This window comes from Eretmochelys imbricata, chromosome 4 (genome assembly GCF_965152235.1).
Source record: "Eretmochelys imbricata isolate rEreImb1 chromosome 4, rEreImb1.hap1, whole genome shotgun sequence".
Taxonomy (NCBI): Eukaryota; Metazoa; Chordata; order Testudines; family Cheloniidae; genus Eretmochelys; species Eretmochelys imbricata.
Window position 1 is genome coordinate 45,346,747 of NC_135575.1, and position 24,101 is coordinate 45,370,847.

Here is a 24,101-nt window from a genome sequence, read left to right on the forward strand (position 1 = left end):
CTTTCTTTGCTCTAATACAGTCTATGTGGTTATTTTGTTTATCTTTCTCTCCCTTCTATTTCTAGCAGATAGTTCCTTACATAAAGGTTTTATTAACTTTCCATACATCCTTGCATAGTATCTACTGTCCACTCTGCACACTTAACTTTGGTATGTATTCTATAGTTTATTTAGTAAGATCCATTTTTAGCATTATCTATAATACAACAGGGCAATTGATAGCTGTTATTGTACTATCACTTTCTTTTTTCCCCCCCTTTACCATATACAGGAACAAACAGGTTATAAACGGGGTGCCTTAGGGCACCAAAGACAGGAATGATTTTCCTTTTAAAAAAAAAAGGAAAAGGAAGTAAACAAATAAGGAAAAATGTCACCATAAAATATTTGGGAATCAAATTAATGCAGGTGTTAGAATATTCCTTAATTCGTGTTTTCTGGAAAATAATCACAGTTCCATTTTTGTGGGATGAAGGGTGAGATCGAAGGCTGAAACAGGAAGCAGCAGCATAGTAGGATACTATAATGGAGTTGATTTTGAAATTGCGGCATACTGCTGGGTATGCAATAGGTTAATGAAATGGCTTGGATAGTTTACCTGATACTAACTATCCCAAGGAAAAAGCTAGTATGAAATATACCTGTACCACCATTGCCACTCCTCATGCCCAAGATAACGTCCCCTAAATTTTAAGGCAATTCACTGGAAAAAGTTTCTTGCTTCACCAGGGTTTAAAATGCCAGTCATTTTAAGTTTCTTATCATTAAAAATTATATAGCAGAGGAGGTGAAAGGAATAGCTAGTATATTCTTGACTTTGGTGAGAATACAAACTTTCACCAACTGCATCCAACATCTGATATACCCATGAATAGACCCTCTCCTGCTGTCTCCTAGGACGCTTCTTTGTGAAGCTACACAGCAGAATGATGTGGTATCTAGGTATTTATACCATGCTCATCATTGATAAAATACCAAAAATGTACATCTCTTCCTCATTGTTTTATAAGGAACAAATCAATAGAACAATCTTTGGACTGTAACTCTTCTTGTGTGGTCCCACTATTTCCTCTCTTGCTCTCCCTCTAGTACATCTACAATGCAACTGTCAAAATCTTCTTGCTTGACCCATACATGGACCACAGTTACCCTCCCCCTTTCTGAATCCCTAGTAGCCCCCACTGGACCCATCAAATACCTATCAAAGCAAACAGATTCCTGTCCTTGCTTTCAAGGTGTGGCACACTTACATGCCAGCAAGTCTCTCTGATCTTTTGATCACATCCTACCTGCCACACCTTGAAAGCAAAGGATAGTATCGTAAGGCTTTCTTCCGTTCCACCCACACCATGAATCATCTTAGTGTAGCGACAGGATCCCACTCTCTTGAAAACCTACTTCCTTTACACCACCTTCAAAGGCCACCTCCCATGCAAACATCCCCATCACCACTCCAACTTTTTATTTAAAAAGACACAAATAATCACCATCCTCTGGGTCTCCTAATCTAAAAGACAAATGGAAAAGAGAATAAATTCTTCAAGCAGGAAATATATCTTTATATCTAATACACATGTGGATGTTATGAAGCATCGTTAATTTAAAATGAATTAATAGCTATTACTACCTCACAGGCAGATTTCTCAGTCTTCCTGATATATGGCCATTCCACACATTAACATCCATTCCAGGACAAGAGCTAGGTCCCCTTCAGAGTATTGCTCCACTTCTGCTTTCAGCAATAAATCAGTGGTTCTCAAACTTGTATTGGTGACCCCTTTTACATAGCAAGGCTCGAACTGCAACCCCCCCTTATAAATTAAGAATACTTAACACTATTATAAATGCTGGAGGTGAAGCAGGGTTGGGGGAGAGGCTGACAGCTTGTGACCCCTCACATAATAACCTCATGACCCCGAGGGATCACAAACCCCAGTTTGAGAACCCCTGTTCTAAATGCTAGTTTCTCCCAGAGTTCTAGGAGCTTGTGTTGACATACTCAATTCCTGCTAGCTCACAGAAGCCTGTTCTAAATCTTTCGTGTGGTTTAAAAAAAAAAAAAAAAAAGAAGAAGAAGAATTTGAACACTGAGTCACCTGTCTGACAACTAATTAAAAAAGTAAGTCTCAAAACACTGGCACAAGTCCTGGCTGTTGGGAAAAAATAAATCAGGACTAGTTAAGTAGCACCATCTTAAAGCAAGTGGACAGAAATTCATTATAAGAGTACTAGTCTTGTTTTTTATGATTACATGAAAGAGGTTTCAAAACACTAAAATATATACTAGTCTGTTCTAGTCTAGTCTAGTCTGCAGGAGCTATTAGACTTGTGAAATACTTCACAGGAAAAGATGGAAGATTTAAGATTGCACTAGGTGGATGAAAGACGAAACATTAGTGTCTATTAAAATACAAGATGAGAAAGGTCTATAACTTGTCATAATTAAAATTCCCTAAGGGAAACTATCTTAGAGCAATTCAAACTGAATAGGTTAAATGGTATTATGTTCAATGTGTTCACAATGATTCCATACATAAAGAGAAGAATCCAACTTACTCTTACAAACACTATTACATCACCAGAGGTTCTAAAACAGAAAAGCTTCTAGAGAAATGTCACCAAGTACTTAAACTTAATACTTAATTTTCTAATACTCTAGAGCATCAAGCTGGAGAGTGAGAACATGGAAGTACAGTATTCTTCACACAAGACACTGTTTTATTAATTGTGATAAGTAAAAACGTAACAGGCAATCCAGAATAGTCGCGTTTTAGTTTGTACCCTTTCAAAATGGAGTATACCACCTATTGCAAAGTAAGCAGGGTTTCATTACAGTTAAGTGGAGAAATGATGTATACTAAAAAAAATAAGAATTTTCTTTATGAAACATGCAATTTTACAACAGAAAGTTAAAAAAGGCTCAGTCAGAACTACCATTTGAGTAGTCAGTTTCCCTTTAATCTTGTGTGCTGGTTCCTTGCAGTGAAAGAATTATTTCTTCACCTCTGCGTTGGAGTTATCTTCAGTCTGTGTCCTGATCCTTGCATTATTTTGGACTTTCAATAACATCTACTTTAGAATAAAGTTACTGCATAATTAAAGCTAGGGGTCAAATGCTATGTTCTTTAGTGCAAAACCCAGGAAGTGAATTACTAGATCATGTAACTACATATTTCTAATTTAGTCCAGTTGGTTAAGCACAGAGAAGAACGGTATTCAGGATAGTCTATGTGAACTGTTGCAGAGAGTAATAAGTTAACAAGACAGCTAGTGATTTATAACAACATTTAGCATTTATATACTGTAGCCTTCAAAGTATATATCCACAGTGGATAAAATTACAGTTTAGTTTTATGGGCTTATTTTATTTTGCTTTGTTCCTTATTTCTCTCACCGAGGCAATCTTGGTCAGTTTTGGGTTTTTAGCTAGATCTCAAAAGATCTTTTGATCTTGTAGGTAATAGCACAGTTTACCATAAACAGAGAAGAAGGTCCTGTGTTGTAACAGTAGACAGAGCCTTCAAAAACTATTTAATATGTAGGAAGAGATGAAATATTTGCTATGTTTACACTTTTTCAAAACAATGCAGATTTTTTTTTGACTGAAGGTCTTATTGTAGATAGTTTATTTTTAAAATTCAAGTTTATCATATCCACTTGATGAAGGTGGACATTCTTGGCATAGCATTTCAGAACCAGGGATCAAGAGTTCAAAAAAAAAAAAACAAAAAAAAAAACAAACACTTTTTTTATGGTTGACTCTTTGGTACTGGAGTTATAGAAAAGAGAATATCTGTTTTAAGTATTGTTACATACAAAACATGCATGCATATGTGGACTTTTATACTTTCTTTTTAAAGAGTGGCCTTTTATATTTGCCTATTATGTGTTCAGAGCTTTCTCAAACAGCAGCAGAAAGAAATTAGTCAAGTCAGTTTCATTGCTGCTATTTAGAACCCAAAGGACTCAGCAAGGCTGAGAAGAACCATGACTATTTCACTCTGCCGCTGCCTGGGAAAGCTATGATCACAGCAGACACTGCCTGGAGCTATTCACAGGGAAAGAGGATAACCGTCTCTTCCCCGCCCCCCCCCCAAAAAAAAGCACCACCCACGCAGAAGCCGGGGATGATTGTGGTGGTGTCTTCCAGCAGCCAGGACCTGGAAGGAGGGGGAAGGATGTAGTGGACCCTCACTGCAGCAGTCAGGAGACTCAAGTAAGAGAGGACAGGGTATGAAGAGTCAGGTTACCTGACTTTTCCAGAGGAAAATACAAAAGATGACAGAGCACAGTGCAGACAGCACACTGTTAGAAAAATCAACATCCTCCTACTTCACGGCAGCCTAACTTTAGGCTACTGCAACTATCCACAGACTAGATCTAGCTGGTTACCACAGTCCAGCTGGTTCCATATCGGCCTCTGGCTAATACACATCTAGTAATTTTTTCCAGCCTTGATGGTAGTATGGTCTTTCACTAAACTTAGCTCTATTAAAAAGGAAAAGCTGGAACACCAATGTGCCATGCCCTCACCTTTTACTCTCAAAGTTAAGACCTTTCTCACAGCTATGATTTTGAACTTATGAGCATCAGTGAAACTCTCAAAGATAGCGTCCACTTCATACTGCTGACAGCTGTGAACAGCAGAGCAGGCAAACAGTATGAAGTAGACAGCACTGTAGTTATGCATTAGGGAGGTGGACCCAAAACACTGGGGAGGGGTAAAATAGCTAAGATCCATCCTACTCCCCTTCAAAGCAGCCAGGATCATCTCTAGACAAAACTCTTGCCTCAGCAGCTAGTGATGTGGAGCTTCATAGTTTCAGACACCCACTGGTCAAAGTCCAAGCAGCAAGAACCCGAAATGGCAGCAGTCATTCAAAAGGGAACTGGCTGTTGCCTCAATGGTGAAGATCTACACAATCAGTATTTTAAAAATTGAACAGTAAGCACCATCAATCTAAAGCACAATCTAGTTCATATATTTCCACCATGCTAGCAAGGTGCCTCAAATAAATAAATTTAAGACACTACAGTCCAAACAATGAAACATACTAATTAACTACTTGATAAAGTCTGTGTAATTCCTGAACATTCAAATTACTATTATAAAAAGAACAGCTTCTTCACAGTTCTCATTTGACTAGTTATACTAAAATACTAATACACTTGAGCAATAAAATAAATAAATAAATAAATAAAAGAATAAAACCAAAGATTTTTCCTCATTTGCTTTTAAATGGGACTATGCTCAGAAAAGCAACAGTAAAAAAAAGGGACTGTGGCGGTGGTGTATATTTATGATCTCTCAGTGGACTTCCACTCCACTTTTGCTCAGTAAATAAGTAGATTTTTTTTCCCCAAACTGCAAGACCTGTAAAACTCAATCTGAAAGCAAAGCATGTTCTCATCACTTAAAAGGGAGGTAAAAGCCATCCTGAAATTGGAACTTTGTTGACAATACAGCAGCCAGAAAAAAATCCAGCTCATTCCCTGATAGCACTGCAGAGTCAATATTGCTAACAGGAGGAAAAATAATATATAGTAAACTTTTGTCTCTAAAGAAAGCTGACTGAATACACAGATTGAGTAAGATTTTAAATCAAATTTCTGACCATGAAACACAAAAGCTCTAGCCCTTTACACATTTTTCAAACACATGTCATTCCAGTGAACAACACAGCTACTAATGTAGGTGAAGTTACTTATGTGCATGTAAATGTACAGGATGACAGCTTTTATATGGCAACTTCTGGACATATGATTTACTGCTGCCCAAAGCGATGTACTCCAGTACTACATAAGCTTTCGTTTCCAACTCCGACACCCAAAAGCAATATATACCCCAACTTCAAACTTGCACCTAACAAAAAATGTTCAGTGACCTCCTATGCTTTTGTATAAAACAGATCAGCATACGTGGTCACACATTTCATGCACTTGAAGTTCTACTGCTTTAACACTGCTGACACTGTTAAGGTTTTGCATTAGAATGCATGTTTGACAAAACAAATATATATAGTCTTTATATATCCGTTGGAAATGGAAGTGAAAGCCTTATGGAACTCTAGAATACGGGAAGATGACAAAGAGTGTGGATGTCTCTCCCTTTAACATTATTTTCATGCCTATGAATTTTTTGGGTGGATGGTGTATATCTTGCTGCAACCTTAACTGTCACTAAATGTAGTTCTGTTTATTAATTTCCTTGTTTTGCCTTTAAAAAAAAACAACACATTTTTTTGCTATACCTCAGTGGATAACTCCCCAGAATCAAGAAGAGCTGAACCTCCATAGGAATCAGAGGGAGAACCTGTGATGCTGAAATTGCTCCTGTGACAACCCTCCTGAAGAGCTGTGACATGCCACACTAGGTTATGCTTCCATGAAAGTTTAATCCCTATTTAAAAGCAAGCGTATGAAGAAGAACCCTCTATGTTTAGCACAGATGACAACCTATCAGCTACAGGAACTTCCATGAAGAATTCCATGCAACACAGACTCGGAGCAGCTCTTCCCTTATCTTCTCATATCTTGGTATTCATGGCCTTAATCAATAACAAAGGTAGTTAACTGCCTGGGAATTTAAAAAGTTAGAAGACTTGAATTCTTCTTGTCCTCTTTCCCAGCTCCCGGAAATTTCTCCTGGGCTATAAGTATAGTCGACGAATTTCTCTCCCGCGGCTCACTTTCAACTCCATCCTAAATGAAGATTCAGCAGGCTTGCTTTGATGCAGCTATTTTCCATTCTGGCAAAAATATTATAGAATATACTGCAGGCAAACACTACTTCTGTATAATGGATATTCTAGAAATCAGCATATGAGGAGCAATATGGCCAAAGGACAGATCCCAGAGTATTTGAAATTTCTTTAAAAAGGGGTACAAAGGAAAGTAAGGGGCCAGGAGAATTGCCAAAGGTGGTGATATATGAACTATTAGTTTCAAACTACCACGCACAATTCAAATAGCACTCCAAGTTTATATTTTGTTTTGATTTTTGCCATTTCAATGTTTTGTTTTGAAAGAGATAAGCTCCCATTTTAAACACAACTTTAACTTATGTTGCAGCTAACCATTGCACTGTAACATTCAATAAATAACCACTCAATTTATGGAAATTAGAAGTGAAAGTATTATTTACTATCCACATAGCATGGTGATAGGTGCATTTTAAATACCTACACAGTAGTGCTTGAGAAAAGTATTATATTAACAGCAGTGGAGTCTGGTTGTATACTGGTGACTGTTGTACCTGCATTACGAGAAGTACAAACTTGCCTACTACCCCACCTTGCCAATGTACCTCACTGCCTGACCTAGAATGACAATATTGAATGGTTAGGGAAACAACTATTCTTCCAACACTGGCTGAGATGGTCAAGTAAATAAGCTAATTTATGCCAGTTAAAGAAGAAGGCTGCATAATGTGGACATGTGAGCACTGAGACCATTGAATCTTTCCCTCTCACAGCCATGGACCATCCAAACAGCCGCCATATAGTAAGTAGTAAAAGTATTCTAAACCTCTTTGAATTTTAACATGAGGGGAAATTTCATTAAGATATACTAGAAGATTCAAGTTCCCACTGACTTCAATTTTTACCCCTCGGGCCTTTTTAAATTCCCTATATTATGCAATCTTATTTTTAGTTCCCCCCTTCCCTCCTCCCTTTCATTTTATTAGTTTCTGGTCTCTTACTTCAACCTTTACTCCATTTTTTTTTTCCATTTAAACTGTGCTCTGCACCTTTAAATCCACAAAGAATAAGGGTTTTACCTTGTTTCAGGAGCAAGGGAATCCCACAGAAGATTACATCTGTACCTGAGTTGCTCCTTTGTATAAAACACTTAGTGGTATCAGCAGAGCAGAGCAGAATCTTGTCACTGTCATAATGCTCCTGCTGGCACCAGTGGAAAAGATGTGTGTGCAGAAAGAGCATAGGCATGTTACTCTGCTGAGATTGGAGGTGTTCTGTGAGGGATAAGGAAATAGGATAAAAAGGAAAGGCAGACTCTTGCTTCTTCCTTCCTGCTTTCCTCCCTCCATTACTGGGTCTATATCCTGAGCCCTCAGCAGCAGAAAGGGGCAACTGCATTTGCTTCACTATTAGTGCTACAGCAAGCTCACTAGTGAAGCACCATGTACAGAAGTGTGATCTGAGAGGACAGGGAGGCAAAAAGCACAGACCTGGGAGGGAGACATTAAAAAGACAAAGAGGACTGGGAGAATCCAATACAAGAACTGAAAGTGTAACAGCAGGGAACACTGATTTAGGACCATGTTTAGTCTTCATTCCCTTGGCCAACAGGGACTATTTTCAATCATTTCACATTTAAACTTTGAAAACACAGTCTATATAGTTTTGAAAGTTTATATAGTTTCAAAGTTTAAATACTCAGGATCAACCTAATATGAAAAACCGCTATTCCAAATTAGGACTTTACAAGTCATTTAAATAACCAATATATTTTTCAAGAAAATGAATACTGTACCAGTAATGTAGTGCTTGAAGCATAAGGGTAATTTTTTATTAATACTGCCCATGTTTTTCAACACTGGATGCTTAAAGTTAGGCTCAAATCCATACTGAGGCCAGGTCTACAATATAAGCTTCTGCTGGCATATTTAGCTCAGTCAGGGATGGAAAGAGGTGTCATCCCTGACTGACACAGCTGTGCCGGCATGTCTCTCCCCTGGGGGTAGGTTTACTATACTAATACAAAGCATAGGTCTGCCAGTATAGCTGCATCAATATTAGAAGCACTTTATAAGTGCCAACTAACTAAACCAGCAGAGTGATCCAAGGTAAACAAACTAAGTTACATAAAGTGGTCCAATTTTCAAGCTTCTAGAATTTAGTCATAATGGATTGTCTAAAAATAACATATGAACCTAACTTCAGGTACTCATTCCAAAAAACTCTTTACCCCCTGTTGAAGTCTCTTATTTTAACTTTAGACTTCTAACAAGTACAGATAGCATCACAGATTTGGTTTTTTTAAGTAAAAGCATAGCTTCATCTGACATTTTCTGCAATTAAATTAAATTTAAAGCTTTGATCCTTGCAGAGTCTTTTGAATCTAGAACATCTAAAGGAAACAGCAACAAGGAGTGAAGGTAAGACAAACAATAATCTAAAGCAAAGAACTTCAGCTGCAAATGTGTTCATTCCCGAACTATTTTGTGATAGAAAAATGTGCTTATCAAGAGGAGTGCCCAAAAGCAGTACTACCAGCAGCAATTCCTTCTTTTAGTTTTACATCCAGTGACTGATATTTATCAGGAGGTCTGCTCAAGTTTTCCCACACTCTTGATCTCATTTCTCTTTCAATTGTGCATCCAGTTTTAGGAACAGTTTCAAAAGATTATAAATGGGTGGGAGAAAGAAGGTAAAGATATTAAACTGAATGAATTAGTTTACTTGATTTTACCTTTTTGAAGAAAAGGAATTAAAAAATAATACATTTGAAAAGCCTCATTTTTCACAATTATACTGTTACAATTATATTGTTCACTATGCATAAATAGTTTTAAGCATCTGCAGCTCCTAATCTCTCTCGTCTTTTTAACTTTGTTTTTCAGTACCTTTACAATCTCAAATTCTCACATCCACACTTCAGTTTAGTACTCCCAGTGCTAGTAGTATAATTCCATTTCTCTGTTTACAGCTACCAGAAGTGAAAGTGACCAATACCTATCTTTAAATCAGGCACCAGCACTAGCCCCTGATGGACAGAGTCAGTGGGTTCCATGCAGAAGCAGGGTTCTGCCCATGCAAACCCTGTTGCAAGTTCATAGCCTAGAATGGAAAATATTTTGTTTATAAATCTAAACAAGCTTATAATAGTAACTATTTTAAACTTTAACTGGGGGGAGCTGTGGGGGGTGAGGAAGGAAAAGAAGGTATGATCAACTTAATGCTTGTGAAAAATGTTGGTTTGAAAGCGCTGGAGACTTAAAATCCTATTTATCCACAGGGCAAAAACAGAACAGGTACTGTAATGCAAGCTTCCCTCATTCCACTTTGCCAGTGTGATCAGGTACTGTTCTTCAGTTTCAGTGGCTATTTAGCTAACCCTTCGGCTGAGACTGAAAGGAAAAATTCTTTTAGTGATTTTCGTAATGTGGACATTAATCCACTTAGACTTCAGAGACCACTAAAACGTTCACACAGGCCACTTGAAAGCCATGACGTAGCTACTGTTAACTTGGGAAGGTTTCATACTAATGACCTACTGGTAAAAATGCCAGTATTCCACTACAAATACTGTATTGAGTCACTGTCTTTACTGTTTTTTCCCTTCATTTTAATTGTTTACATTAAATTAACCTCTTATGCAGCTATACCAAAAAAAAGGAGGGTCTAGTGGCTGTGATCAATTATACACACCTGAAGATCTTTCTGTAAGTTGCTTTACAAACAATGATCATCAATGTTCCTTCTGCGGATAAAAAGCTTTCAAACAGTATGCTGAACACATTTTTGTATTGCAAGGAGCACTGATGGCAAAAATGAATACTGCAATGTTGAGCTAATGATTTCACTCAGTTATTCAGTTTCTATGATTTTGCTAAAAAAATTAATGCGCACATCTTAAAAGTTATTTCTACAGAGTATGGATTCCCTAGTTTTTTTAAATATCAACTGAAAGAATAGTTATGATTCTGTACCACCTTATAGTGTGAAAAAGTGGTAATTCTGTAAGTAGTTATATGAATTTAGTGCTATCTATGCATATTTAAGTGAGATTGTTAAATTAAAATTAATCTTTTTTCTACCTGATCTTGTGGGATACAGGCCGGGGTTTGATGCAGGATGGCAATTCTTAAGGTCTACCTTGTCCACTATCCTGTCTGACAGTGGCAAGTACCAATACTGCAGAATTCTTGCAATTCCTCTGAACTATGGAGATGTGGGATAATCTGCCTTCCCCCTCCCCCATGGGCTTTAGTAGCTATTCTCTAAGGCCCTATCCTCCAAAAATATTATAGCTCTGGATATTTTTTATATTCATAATTGTATTTTGAAAAGAAGATTTATGTGAGCTATGAGAACAGGAAGTTAGATTTTTTTCCCCCCCATGACAATTTTGGAAGCTATGAGAGCAATCCATAAACACCAACAAGCATATTTTTCCTGTCTGTAAGTGCTCTAGGCTCTTTGAACGAAAGGCACTATATAAACACAACATGGTTTTATTTTTACCTTTTAAATGCTTCAGCAGGATTCCTCTCACATTCCCCAGGTTGCAAGAGACTTTGAACTGCAGGATCTCTTAGTTTGTCTTCATATCCCTGGATGAGTCCACTGCGGCAGATTTGGGTAACTAAACCTCTAATAAACCCTCCCACACACAGTGTGTCAGAATCTTGGGCCCTGCAGAAGTGGAAAGCTAGAGCTTGGCGATGCAAGCCTCTTTGTAGGCTTGCAGGTGAGCTTGGCCACAATAATTCAGTACTGAGGGCTGTCTTCCCACTACCAGGCCCTCCTACCAACAACACCCCCCAGGCAGTTCCTTTCCCCGAGACAACACTAGCATTATTCCCAGAACTTGCTACAAGAGATGGTTTGTTGGCAGCAGTGTTGCTGCAGTTAGCTTTCTCCTGAAGGCAGTGCTGAAGCTTGTGGAAAACCCACTCCCTGCAGTAAAACTGCTTCCCTTGTAGCAAGCTTGTTTGAGCCATTTTGTAGACCTTTGTCCCTGGGATTGGTCATAAGCAGCAATACATCTTCAACATCTTAAAGTCTGGATATAAGGATCCATCTTCTGCATAGAACCAGCCAAAGGGTGACAATGAGTTAACCCTTCTTGTAAAATAGCCTCTTTATAAGACAATCACAGTCATTCCATTCAAATGCTTTATCATGATTAGAGCGTAGCTGTTCAACTGCTTACGTGGCGAAGCGATGCCTGGTACCAAAGGCTCAATAATACTTCTCATATGGCTCAAAAGGTAACAATTCCATGACTACACCTGCAGTTTATACAGTTGTGCATGTTCCCAGAGTACAGGAGACAATGCATCTGAAGAAACTGAAAGACTTTTTTTCAGTATATATTAGATGCCTCTCAATTCCAAACATTAATCTTTCTGGATTCACATTGAGAAAAAGCTGTCCATAGTAAAATACAGCTTCTGAGGAGTCTCTACAGAAGATTTTTTTCTTCAAAATGTAAAATTTATATTGCAAACACGTAGATCTGTACCACTTCTTGTGAACTGGTCAATATAAATACCAAACCTTGCAGGCTTCATACATCTGGGCAAGTACCAGGGAAGTGCTTCAAATTATGGTCTCTTATGTAGCAGAGCTGAAAATGTTAACACCTCCTTAATGTAGGACAAGTGCTTCCTTCCAGATCTTGAATTCTTCCTCAACTCTTTCTCAGAGATCTCAATTGCAAGATGTCAAAAAGTTCTTCTCTGGACCTATGAAATAAAGAACAAGACAATGATTTTAACTCCAGGTGCAAGAAATCACATCATGATTTTACTATACATCTGCTAAAACCAAGAACTCATATTCCCATTTGTACCAATTTCTGAAAGTCTTAAAGTTAATCTCAAACTTACTGAGGAGAAATAAGTTTAGTCAAGGTTCTCCTACTTCTGCTGTGGGTACGAGCTACCATTAGTCACATTCACATCCTTTGATTGGCTTTAAAGTGACCTCAAAACCACACCAAGGAAAGTAAGCCTCCCACTGATCCTAAGGAGACACATGCACCCTATTATCCTGAACGTCCTTCCCTACCAACATTTGTTCATTTGATTATCCTTTTACTTGCTTTCTCTACTGCCAGGTGTATTTTTACATACCAGTGCTGTCCACAGCTCTCTTTACACACTTCTTTGTTCATGATTTGTATGCATTAGGGCACACAGCAGCCTCTTGGAGTCCCATTTTAATACATCCACCGCTAACAACCTATGGTTTATTCTTGTGCAGCACATTTCTCTTATCGGTACTATTCCCTCTGGCTGGGTTCAGTATTCTTTCTTTTTTGGTTCTTTGCTTTAGGTCCCCAGTGCAGGTTTTTACATTTCAGCTGATACACAGGCAGGGCTAAAGAGTCACTTCACCAGGTCCTGGCTGGTCGAGCTACATTTTTACACCAGGACTGTCGAAATGAGCAGCTGTGAGCTCTCCCCCCCCCCCCGCCGTCTGCGTCTCATACACACCACACCAGAGACACACGCCCTGTCCCTCCCCCCGGCCCCACGCAGCAGAAACAGCCTGCGAGCACACAGCGCCCGGCACAAAGATCCCAGCCAGCAGCAGCCCCGCGCCCCTCCTCCTTCCCGGGTGCGTTCGACTTGTCCAAGCCCCTGGGCCCTCTGAACCTCCCCAGCTCCCCGCCCGGCCCCGGGCTCACACCCGCGGCCACACGCCGGGTTTCGCCCTACCCCGGCTCGAGCGGCAGCCGCAGCTACAGACACAGGCTCAGCCCCCGCTCGCTCTGCCGCAGGGTCGGACGGAAGCAACGGCGGCGGCTCCGGCAGCGGCGGCGACTGCACCAGGAGCCGCCGCCGCCGCCGCCCGGCTCCCCCAGCCCGGCTCCTCGGGAAGGGGCCTCCGCGGCTGCTCGGTTACCTTCCCCGGCCACCTCCGCTCCCCGCCGGCCGCTGCTCCCGCACGGCGCGTCTCTGCCCCGTCCCCTCCCTTGTTCTCGCTGCCGAGCCCTGACGTCCGTGACTGTCTCAGCCCGTCTGGTCCGCTCGGCTCCTCCCTGACCCGCCCCAGCCCCTGCGCTCGGGCCGCGCCCCTTCCCCTCTCAGCCCTGCCTCTTCCCCCTCCTCTCGGCAGCGGCCCCGCCCCCTGCTCCTCGCGCGTGCGACGGCGGTTCGAGGGGGGGCGTGGTGGGACAGATGCTGCGTGACATCTGGGGAAAGAAATAGTTCGGGGCGGAGGGAGATGAGTTGAGTAGCTCGTATCCTTCTACCGCCTCATCACCCACCCTGCCCCCCCCGCCTGGGGCTTTGTCCTGCAGCGTGCGTCGCCTGCCCCCCCCCCCCAACTATGGGCAATAGCCGGGGATCTCAGCCCCGCCACCTATAGCGCGGTCGCAGGGGTAGCAGCAATCTCTCCGCGCACTCAGCAGCCGTTCCTAGGGGGCAGCCCCTTCCCCTCAACAGTACTTCCCGCCCCATAGCTATTGCGTGGCTGGCACCTGCCGCTGGGGGCTCCTGCAATAGTTGGGGGGAGGATGATCATAGGAGCCCCCTCCCGAGTCCCGCCTGCCCATTGTGGGGAGGGTCACATCCTCATTTTACAACCTTAGTAAATACCCAAATGTGGGCTCCCGGGCACTGCTAATGCTGAATTGTTACAAGCGGTCACTGCATGGAGAAAGCCCGCAGCCGCAGCACTTTAATGGGTCCTGCATTTTTAAATCACAAGGTGCACCCCACATTTGGGCTTGCTGACCCGGCCAGCACCACGACCACCAGGATTTTGTGTAGTGGCACACCGTTTAATAAAGGCTCCACCAGCCACCACCACCCCCAGCTCACCTACTCCCCTGCACAGCCTCCCACAGGCATAGGAGCTGGAGGTGTTGCTATACCCCCTGGCTTGAAGTGGTTTCCATTACATACATGGTTTACAGTTTGGTTCAATGGTTCTCAGCACCCCCGCTGTACAAATTTTTCCAGCATCCCTACCCACAGGGGAGGTGTGGCAGGCGAGAAAGCTTCCTACCGCTAGTTTTCCTTAGAGCAGCTTCTCTTGTTCAGCAGGGGAAGCCCTGCAGGTGGCAGCAGCCCAGGGTTGGAGGCTCTGCTCCACGTGCCTGTTCTCAGTCTGTTTACATAGGTCTACAAACCACCACCCAAAACTGTTAGTTGCCAGAAACACATAGTTCACAGCAAAGTACAAAAGATTAAGATTAAACAGAAAGCTCACAAAACAGCAATTCTAACTGTACAGATGCAGAAATAATGCATTTAGATTTGCTATATCCCTTGAATTCTTTTTTGTTTAACTAAACCCAAACCTGATAAGCTCTCTCTCCTGGCACTTCATTGCCTTTTCTCATTTTACACTGAGTTGTCCCATTTCAGACACCAAATTTCATTTCGCTGACAGCGCAGCCTTGCCAAGCCAACTCTCACAAATTACTTGCAGTAATGTGATTTTGGACAGTTTTCCCTTGCTGCTCATGATTCATTTAAGCTAAAATCATAGCTTTTCCAAGTCTGCTGCTGCTAGGAGGGATGATATGCTGTTGTTCAGCAGAGCCAAAGAGCCCACACTTTATGGCGAGTGAAAGAGTATCACTTGCTTACAACAGTCTCTGTCCCGTTCATAGAGCACAGGAAGGAGTGTCAGAGCAAGGGAAAAGCATTACTGACAGTCTCCTATGGGGCAGAAGATGACTTGCCATCTGTAGTCACTCTGGGGAGTGAGGATAAGGCAGTGCAACACACTTGCAAGGACATTGCTTCCCTGCTTCAAGCAGAACAGTGGCAAAAAAGAGGAAAAATGAGGGAATAGGGTGACAAGGAATAAATCAACCATGGAGAGAACAGGAGATAGTGATTACAGGGGGCAGAGGAAGTAAAGAAGAAGGTGGTAGAGTGACAAAAGGGAGAAGGAGAGAAAGAGCTCTTTCCTCCCCGTTGAGCACAGGTGGGATGCAGGAAAGAAAGGAAGTGCCTCTCACAAAAGCAGAAAGAACAGGAGTGTGGAACTCAGCCTCCCATTTTTGCGTATGATTTCAGATTGAATTTTCAACGTGATGCACACACAATTTGGATAGAGAGAGAAGGGGGCTGCATTTCACCACCAAGTTCAAAAATAGACAAGCCATGTTATGTTTGCTCCATCATGATTTTCTGACCTCTTGTAGTTGGTTGAATTGTTTATGGGAGGTTTTCCATCTATATCAGTGGATTGTGGCTCAAGTCCTATACAATCACCACATAGTACTAGTACGCAACTGTGACTTTTCACATGTCAGGATAGTGTGGTATATACAGACATCCAAATCCTCTTAGGCATTGCAATGCTCAGCACCTCACCATCTAACTTGTAGGCACTTAGAAAAATCATTGGAATAACACTGGTATCCACAAAGCCTGAGTTAGACAGATGGGCTCCCTATTCAATGCATAGGGAGAGGCACCTAAGAATGGGATTCACAAAAGCCAGCACAGCAAGTGAGGAGCCGTCTAAACTAGCCTCTGAGAAATGCTGATAAGGAGCATTGTAAGCCCACCCCCTCAGGGAATTTGGTGCCTAAGTCTAGGCTATAGGGAGGCTCCTATTTCTGCTTGTGATCCACAGTTTGGAACCCTTCTCCTAAGCTAAAAGAAAAGGAGTCCTTGTGGCTCCTTTTCTTTTTGCGAATACAGACTAACATGGCTGTTACTCTGAAACTTCTCCTAAGCTGTTTCTTGAAAGAATGAGTTAGGCACTTGCCTAACACCACACAATATGGCAATGAGGAGGAGGACCTCCCTTATAAACTTTAGCCCAGTGATTTGGGTACCCACCCAGCATGTGAGACCCTAGTTGAATATCCCCTCTTCTTAATATGGAGAAGAGATTTGAACAGGGGTTTGTTTCCCACCTAGCCGGTGAATGCCCTAACCACTGGACAGTGATTTTTACTCATTCTGGCCCAATTAATATTTAATTAAATTAAAGTCAGATGGCTTTAACAAGAGAGAAAGACTAACATTAGAATATCCTGTAGTCCAGTGATTAGAGCATTCACCTAAAAAGTGGGCCACGCCCACTCAAATCCCTTCTTTACATCAAGAGAGAATTGAACTAGGGTCTCTGTGGGTGAGTACCCTAACCATTGGGCTAAAGATTATAAGGAAGGCCCTCCAGCCCACCGCTGGCCATTTTGTGTGGAGTTAGACATGCATGGAGCACAGCATACCAAATGGCTCAGGCCCTGTAGGGAAAGACAGGTGTTGCAATCCTATCTACCCCCAGTTTGTGGATTGTGCTCGGATTTAGGTATGAGACAGGCCTCTGGAGAGAGCAGTGTGCTTGTTCAAAGGCAGACATTTAAGCACCCAGGGAACTTTTACAGGAGAAATTTAAGTGCTGAGTGAATTTAGGGTTCAGCTGTAGCTGAGCAGGGTATTTTGTGGACCACATGTGGTGGCCTAAATCTGGGATTTAGGTGCCTAGCATTGGGGTTTACGTACTGAAGTCCCTTGGTGTATCTGGTCCAAAAAGATGTTTTGCATTCCATAACTGAGGAGCTTAGAAAAAACAAATATTTGTCAATAGCAGTTGAGAATTCTCAATTATCAGTGAGTGATAGTTACTTGATTGTAAAAATGTCAGCTGCAGTTAAGAGAAGTAGGTCGAGTGTGGTGGACAAACAAATGTTGTTGATTTCTATAATACAATAAGTGCAAAACATTACCAAAGATGCCATGGGATCAATATCACAAGTTGTCAGATCCAGTCTATGCATTGTTGTTGTAGCCATGTTGGTCGCACTAGAGAGACAAGGTGGTTGAGGTAGTATTTTTTATTGGACCAACTTCTGTTGGTGAGAGAGACAAGCTTTTGAGCTACACAGAGCTCTTCTTCAGGTCTGGGAAAGGTACTAAGGGCTTGTCTACACTGGCACTTTACAGCGCTGCAACTTTCTCGCTCAGGGGTGTGAAAAAACACCCCCCCTGCGCACAGCAAGTTTCAGCGCTGTAAAGCGCTAGTGTAAACAGTGCACCAGCGCTGGGAGCCACCCCTCTCATGGAGGTGGGTTTTTTTAGAGCACTGGGAGAGCTCTCTCCCAGCACTCTGCTGCGACGACACCGGCCACATTAAAGCGCTGCTCTGACAGCACTTTAGCCATTGCCAGTGTAGACTAGCCTTAAGAGTGTCACAGCTAAATACAAGTTAGAACAGATAGTTTAGCATAAGTTGTTAGCTCATATGCTAAGGGATCATTCAACGAGAGGTGGCCCATTAACACGCCTGTAGTCATAGGACAAAAAGGGAGGGAAATTAGTGGGTTACAGATTGTTGTAGTAAGCCATTAATCCAGTGTCTTTATTAAGACCATGATTTTTTAATGTCTAACGAAGTAATGAATTTAAGCTCCCATGCTCGTATTTTGAAAGTGTTGTACATGTTTCCTTCTGAGGGTGAGGACTGATAGGTCAGATATATACTGATTGCTTTACGAACAGTGTTCACCCACAGGTGATGTGGTGGTTTTGTCTTTTATCATTTTCCTGTCTGAGTTCATTCAAGAGGATGTAGTGAATGTCTGGTTTCACCCACATAAGAGCTATGTATGATCTTGTTTTTAGCTGATTTCCGTTCCCAGACCTGAAAAAGAGGTCTGTGTAGCTTGAAAGCTTGTCTCCCTCACCAGCAGAAGTTGGTCCATTACCTCACCCACCTTTTCTCTCTAAAATCCAGTTCAGTCATTTTCACATATTTAAACTTTCTTTATGGAAAGAATGGAGTACACGGTAGTAGTTTATCCTTTTTATTTCCTTCATACTGTGTTGTGCACACTGTATGACTCACACTCTAAAATATGTATTCCCAATGCTTGATTATGCAACCTTTATGCGCACACATTCCATTTAATTCAATGCAGGTTTTACATATTAAAGTCTGCAGATTCAAACCCTTCATATTCTTATAAAGAGTCTCACAGGTTTCTACTATGTACTGTAAAACTTTCAGTATGCAGTGATTAATATACAAAATTACATGCTTAATGAAAAATACTAAGGTGGGCCTGGGTCATCTATTTAAGTATATAGTTACATTTTCAATTTAGCCCTTTTTATTACTTTTCCAAGTATAATTGATTTTGCATGGTAATTATAGCTTAGTTAAAAAATGCTGTCATGCTTTGTTTTGTTTCTCAGACAGATCAGATTTTTGAGGAAGAAGATGAATGGTCTGGTGCAAAAACAAGGGGATATATAACTAAAAATATTAGGATGAAATCAGGGAAAAGCGAAGTAATCTGAGTATCAGGAGACTATTAACAAAAAACATCTTTTAAACTGTGTGATGGTTTCCTCAAAGGAAGTGATAGAAACTACATCATTTCAAATATTTACTGTACCAAACAATGTCCCAGCAAAGGAATGGACTTCGTAGTGCTTTTCAATATCTATTTTCCATGATTCCTTTATACTAGGCCCCAGTTCAGCAAGGCTGAGCAGTTCCCCTAATTTCAAAGGGACTATGCATGTTCTTAATTTTAAGCACATGCTTAAAAACCTTACTGAATCAGGGGTATTAGTGAACAAGGGGGAAGCAGCGGCCTGAACTAAGTGCTTAATTTGTGCCAGGGCTTGCCACGGCTGAGCCTCAGCACCTCTAGACTTAGCAGTTCATAACTCTGGCACCTCTAGGCTTGCTGCGTCAGTTATGAAAGTAAAAAAAAAAAAAAAAAAAATGCTGGAATCCCAGCACCTCTTTCATTACAAATTAAGCACTGCCTGAACTGAATTATTTCTTCTAGGTCAGAAATTGTTTTGTTCATGCTGTCAAGAGGCTTTTAAAGACTCTTCACTCAATTGCATGTTCAGTTAGGCAGGTAATTGTGTAAGGAAAAAAATTCCTGTCATACAATATATGTATGTGCTTAAAATTATTTTTTTCAGAATTATTCTGTAAGACTCTGAGCTAAGTTTTCATCAACTGGTGAGGTAAAGGTGTTCATGGGGAGGGAAAAATAACAATCAGACAAGATAAGTGTTTTACAGAAGTAGTTTCATTGCCAGGTAATCTAAAGGGTGTGTAAAGAGTGCTGTCTCTTTAAGGGCCGAACACAAGAGGAAGCTTTCTCAATTTTTCACAGCCCATGCTTCCAGACAAAATGTGATTTACCCTAGCCAAGCCCCAAAAGAAAATAATTCTTAATAATGCTACTTCTCAGTTGCAGGCCTGATGTTGACTTACAGAAATAAATAGCCCAGTTTTCCACTAGAAAATAAAAACAGGTGCCTCAAGGCTGCTTCTTATTTTCAGTTCTGTTAAGAGTTTACTTACTTCCCCTTCCCCTTCCTAATGTAATCCTTATGTAGGGTGCTAGGAGGAGGGCCTTTTCTTTTCCACTGTTGTCTCCACCCTCTCCTGAGTATCTATGCAGTAAAGACAAACATGGGAAGGTGATTAGCTGCTTTCTTGCCAGTCAAGGGAGAAGCTCTCTACACAGCATTGCATATGGCATCTGATTTACAACTGCAAAAAACCAAAACAGACAAACAAAAAACCTGTATGTACGCAATTTTATTTGCTTGTGCAAATACACATCTGCATTGACAATTATTTTAGACATGTCAGATTATGACGTTCTATTCCTTACTGAGTCAAGGTGTTGACTCAGATGTCATGCTTTTACAATATTCCCATTATCCATAATGGGAATGCTGGAACTAGGGGTGCTGCAAGCCCCTGGCTTCAAGGGGTTTCCAACATATACATGGTTTACAGTTTGGTTCAATGGCTCTCAGCATCCCCACTATACAAATTGTTCCAGGACCCCTGCCATTGTGTTATTGAATATTGAAAAATCCATTGACCTTGAGGATTTGCTGCAAAATCCATCTACTTGCTCTGACTTTGTGAAGATCGAAGGGTGTATGTGTTGAGTGTCTTTGGGAAGGGATATATTTTATTTTTAATAATTGACCAGCTGGTACTTTTTATTTTTTGCATGTGGGTTTAGCAGTGTGGCTGTAATTTGATTTTTGTATGAATTGTTATTTTAAGCTGTATATCATTTTGTAATTTGTCACTACCAAAAAGAATAAAATAAAATATCACTGAAACAAAAGATTAAAAAAAGCATAGCTATGAAAGTTTCAGCAATTCATATTAACACAGAGCTCCCATGATATCCATTATCTGTCCAATCCAGCCTATGTCCTTAAACATTGATGTGTACCCAGAAGCTTGTGTATTTCATCTTCCCTTCCAGCCCCAGAGTAACATATCTAATATATGGTTTCAGAGTAGCAGCCGTGTTGGTCTGTATTCGCAAAAAGAAAAGGAGTACTTGTGGCACCTTAGAGACTAATCAATTTATTTGAGCATAAGCTTTTGTGAGCTACAGCTCACTTCAATATATGTATGATATAAATTATAATATTACTTGTTCCATTTAATAACAGTTGTCAATACACAAAGCAGGTCAAAATTAACAATAAAGTGTAATATTCTGGAAACCAGGTGTTGCTGTTGATAACTAGTTTTGTTAAATGAAATGTACGAGGAACTGCAAAGAATTTAAATGCCATTAAATGATGGTATGAAAATACACATGGAGTGGAAAAGAAGGTCAGTCAGCAGTAAGCCATAAGAGAAAACTAAATCAAGAAAGTGACCTTTCATGTAAATTGGACCACAAATATATTCAATATAATTCACAGATGGCATATGACAAGGATAATCAGATGCTTAAGCATAAGGAATAATACTTATGTGAATGATGAAAATGACTACAATAAGAGAGGAAATTGTTAATGTAAAATCTTATGTAAGTTTAGGGAAATCTAACACAAAAGATTGTTTAAACTGTGTGCATCCAGATATTTTTTGTGCCTAAATTGGCCTATGTGTACTATGAACAGCTGACAATCTCATTGGTTTCACTGTAATGTGTGTATTCTGGGGTTTATAAAGCAACACTCAGAGACCTGAGTGCTATTCCCAATTCTGCCACTGATTTGTTGTTTGACCTTGGGCAAGTCCTGCAACTTTTATGTGCCTCAGTTTACCTATATGTAAAATGGGGATAATTCTCTTTCTTTTTTCCCACCTCCTGCCTACCATGTTTGTTTACTTGTTAATTAAAAACTAGAGTGAGATTTATCAGTATGCTCTAGCTGCTTTGCGCAACTCCAGTAGCACAAAGCAGCCATACATTTGGACTAACTGGATAGTTAAGCAGGGTTTATGGCTGCTGAGTATCACTGCAGGGCGGGAGACAGTGCAAAGAAGCCAGAGTATACCAGTAAATCTGGCCGTCAGTTTTTAATTTATTCTGTTGGGCCAAAAATACATAAGGGTCTCGAGACACAGTATTTGAACTTACAAATGTGGCTCTACTTCTATAGATACTCATGTACATTCATGTGAGAAGTCCCATCGACATACAATACTGAATCAATGTAATTCATTCTATCTCATGTGCATTTTGTGGTATTTGTGAATTCATACATTCCAAATCCAAATCCTGCAATCCTTACTCAGACAAATCTACCAAATCCCGAGAGATACTGATCATCCACTGTGCGCTGAAGTTCTTGAGAATTGTGGGTGTTCTACAGGTCATGCAAAATGACTGCAAGATTTGATATTCAATTTGGACTGTGCTTTATATGCGGAATGTACTTACATGGGGATCAATCTGCTCCTTTTGACGTTAACAGGACATTTATTATTAATTTTACTGGGTGCAAGATATTAGATCTATAAAATTAAAATTTAATTTATCTTTAATCTAATCTTCCAAGGTCATTAATAATATTGTGTGAGATCCTGTACTACACCTAATCACCTTTACACAACTCTGGTGTTGTAAAGGGGACTTAAAGGTAACTTAAATTAGCAACTGGTTATCCTCCTTATTTAGGGAAATCCCCACATGGCATAAAGACAATATAGCCAGCTCTGCACGAACCATTCCTGAGCCCAAACCACTGGGTAAACATGGCATGTCAGAAGCAGAAGGGAGTATGGCCAGACTGCTCTATACTCCTGTGATTATTGCTTGTGTAACATCCTTTAGGGGGCCATTATAAGGTTACTTTGGACCTTGACTTCCCCCAGGATTGGGTATGCAAAAAGACAGCATACAACTACCCATGTATACATCATGTACGTTGAGCTGCACCTGAGAATCAAGCCCATTGTTGGTACAGTTATATTTATGGTAGAGGCAAAAACAAAACAACCCCCCTTCTCCACACACAACTGAGACAATTCCAAGAAATTACAATATTAGCCAGTTATTTCATATAATCCAGACTGAATATTGTGCTACTATTAAAAAACTGAATTACTATTATCAAAATATTGATAATTGACAGTTCACTTAACCTTGATAGAATTTGGATATACCATAGTTTGATGAAATTATTAATAGCAAAACATAAAAAACATTAATCATCTCCATCACTCCTCTCTAATACATGTCTACATACACAGAGAAAATATATAGGAAGAAGATGAGATATCTGGACAACAGTTAATTAATGTGCTTTAAAATTAATTTCTAATCTTCTGGATTGGTAATGGACAGCAGAGACAGATTCATGAAGTCGGTGACCCACTTAGAAGTGTTATACTAGCCAGTACAAGTAAATTAATAAAGACATAAATTAACAATGCATTGAAGAAAAAGTGGGTATATTTTAAAATGTACAGTCTACAAAAATATGGTTACCTACTTATACCAGTGGTAGAGTCCCAACCGAATTTACAAATTGGTTTATTTAAAATAACTAAATGCTTTCTCCCTTCCCATATGGAGAATTCAAGTTTAATTCCCAAATAGCACGTGGATTTATGCCCCAATTCAAAAAGGTACATAAACTTATGCCTAATGTTAAGTATGTTAGTAGACCTATAAAAATCAGTAAGACTAGTCACATGCTTAAGTTATGTGCATAAACACTTTATGAATGGGTCTTTTTCTTATTTAAAGATGTTTCACAGTTCTTCCTCTGAATAGCAGAATTCCAAAATCCCAAAGTAAAAAACGGATTTTAAACAATAGCCATCTTTCTTCATTCTCTGTCTTTCAGAGTCCCCATTCTGCATCCTATTTGATTTTGAATAATTAGAGAAATATATTTTTAAAAGGTTTAAAAGAACAGGGCCAAATTCTGCCTTTCAGTGCATGCTTGCAGCGCTCAGTGAAATCAATCAGATCTTCATTCACATGTCTGAGGATGGAATTTGTACTAAGCAACTAACATTTCCAAGAGCTCCTTTCAACTGACAGCCAATTTAAAAAACTATTCCGCCTGTAATAATAGAAGCAGCAGTTTCTCTGTGCTTGTCTACCCATGAAAGTTCAATGGTTTAACTGAACATGAGATTTTAAAACGATTTAGTTGAACCAGTGATAGTGCTGGCTGTTGA

At 40.3% G+C, this 24,101-nt stretch overlaps 1 protein-coding gene across 3 annotated transcripts in view; it reads right to left on the reverse strand.

The window, feature by feature from the left end:
• ANKRD50 (ankyrin repeat domain 50) overlaps positions 1–13,704 on the reverse strand; it is a 48,620-nt gene extending 34,916 nt beyond the window's left edge. Inside the window, exons 1-2 of one of the 3 annotated variants that reach the window (XM_077815198.1) lie at positions 13,602–13,704; positions 11,211–12,436 (exon numbers count right to left, since the gene is read on the reverse strand). In XM_077815198.1, the coding sequence (XP_077671324.1) occupies positions 11,211–11,689 (479 nt within the window). In that variant the 5' untranslated portion in view covers positions 11,690–12,436; positions 13,602–13,704. Of the gene's footprint in view, positions 1–7,780; positions 7,970–11,210; positions 12,437–12,826; positions 13,111–13,601 lie in introns of those variants that run through there. The other 2 variants (XM_077815200.1, XM_077815201.1) reach the window with 2 other exon arrangements.
• Between the last annotated feature and the right edge of the window lie 10,397 nt (positions 13,705–24,101).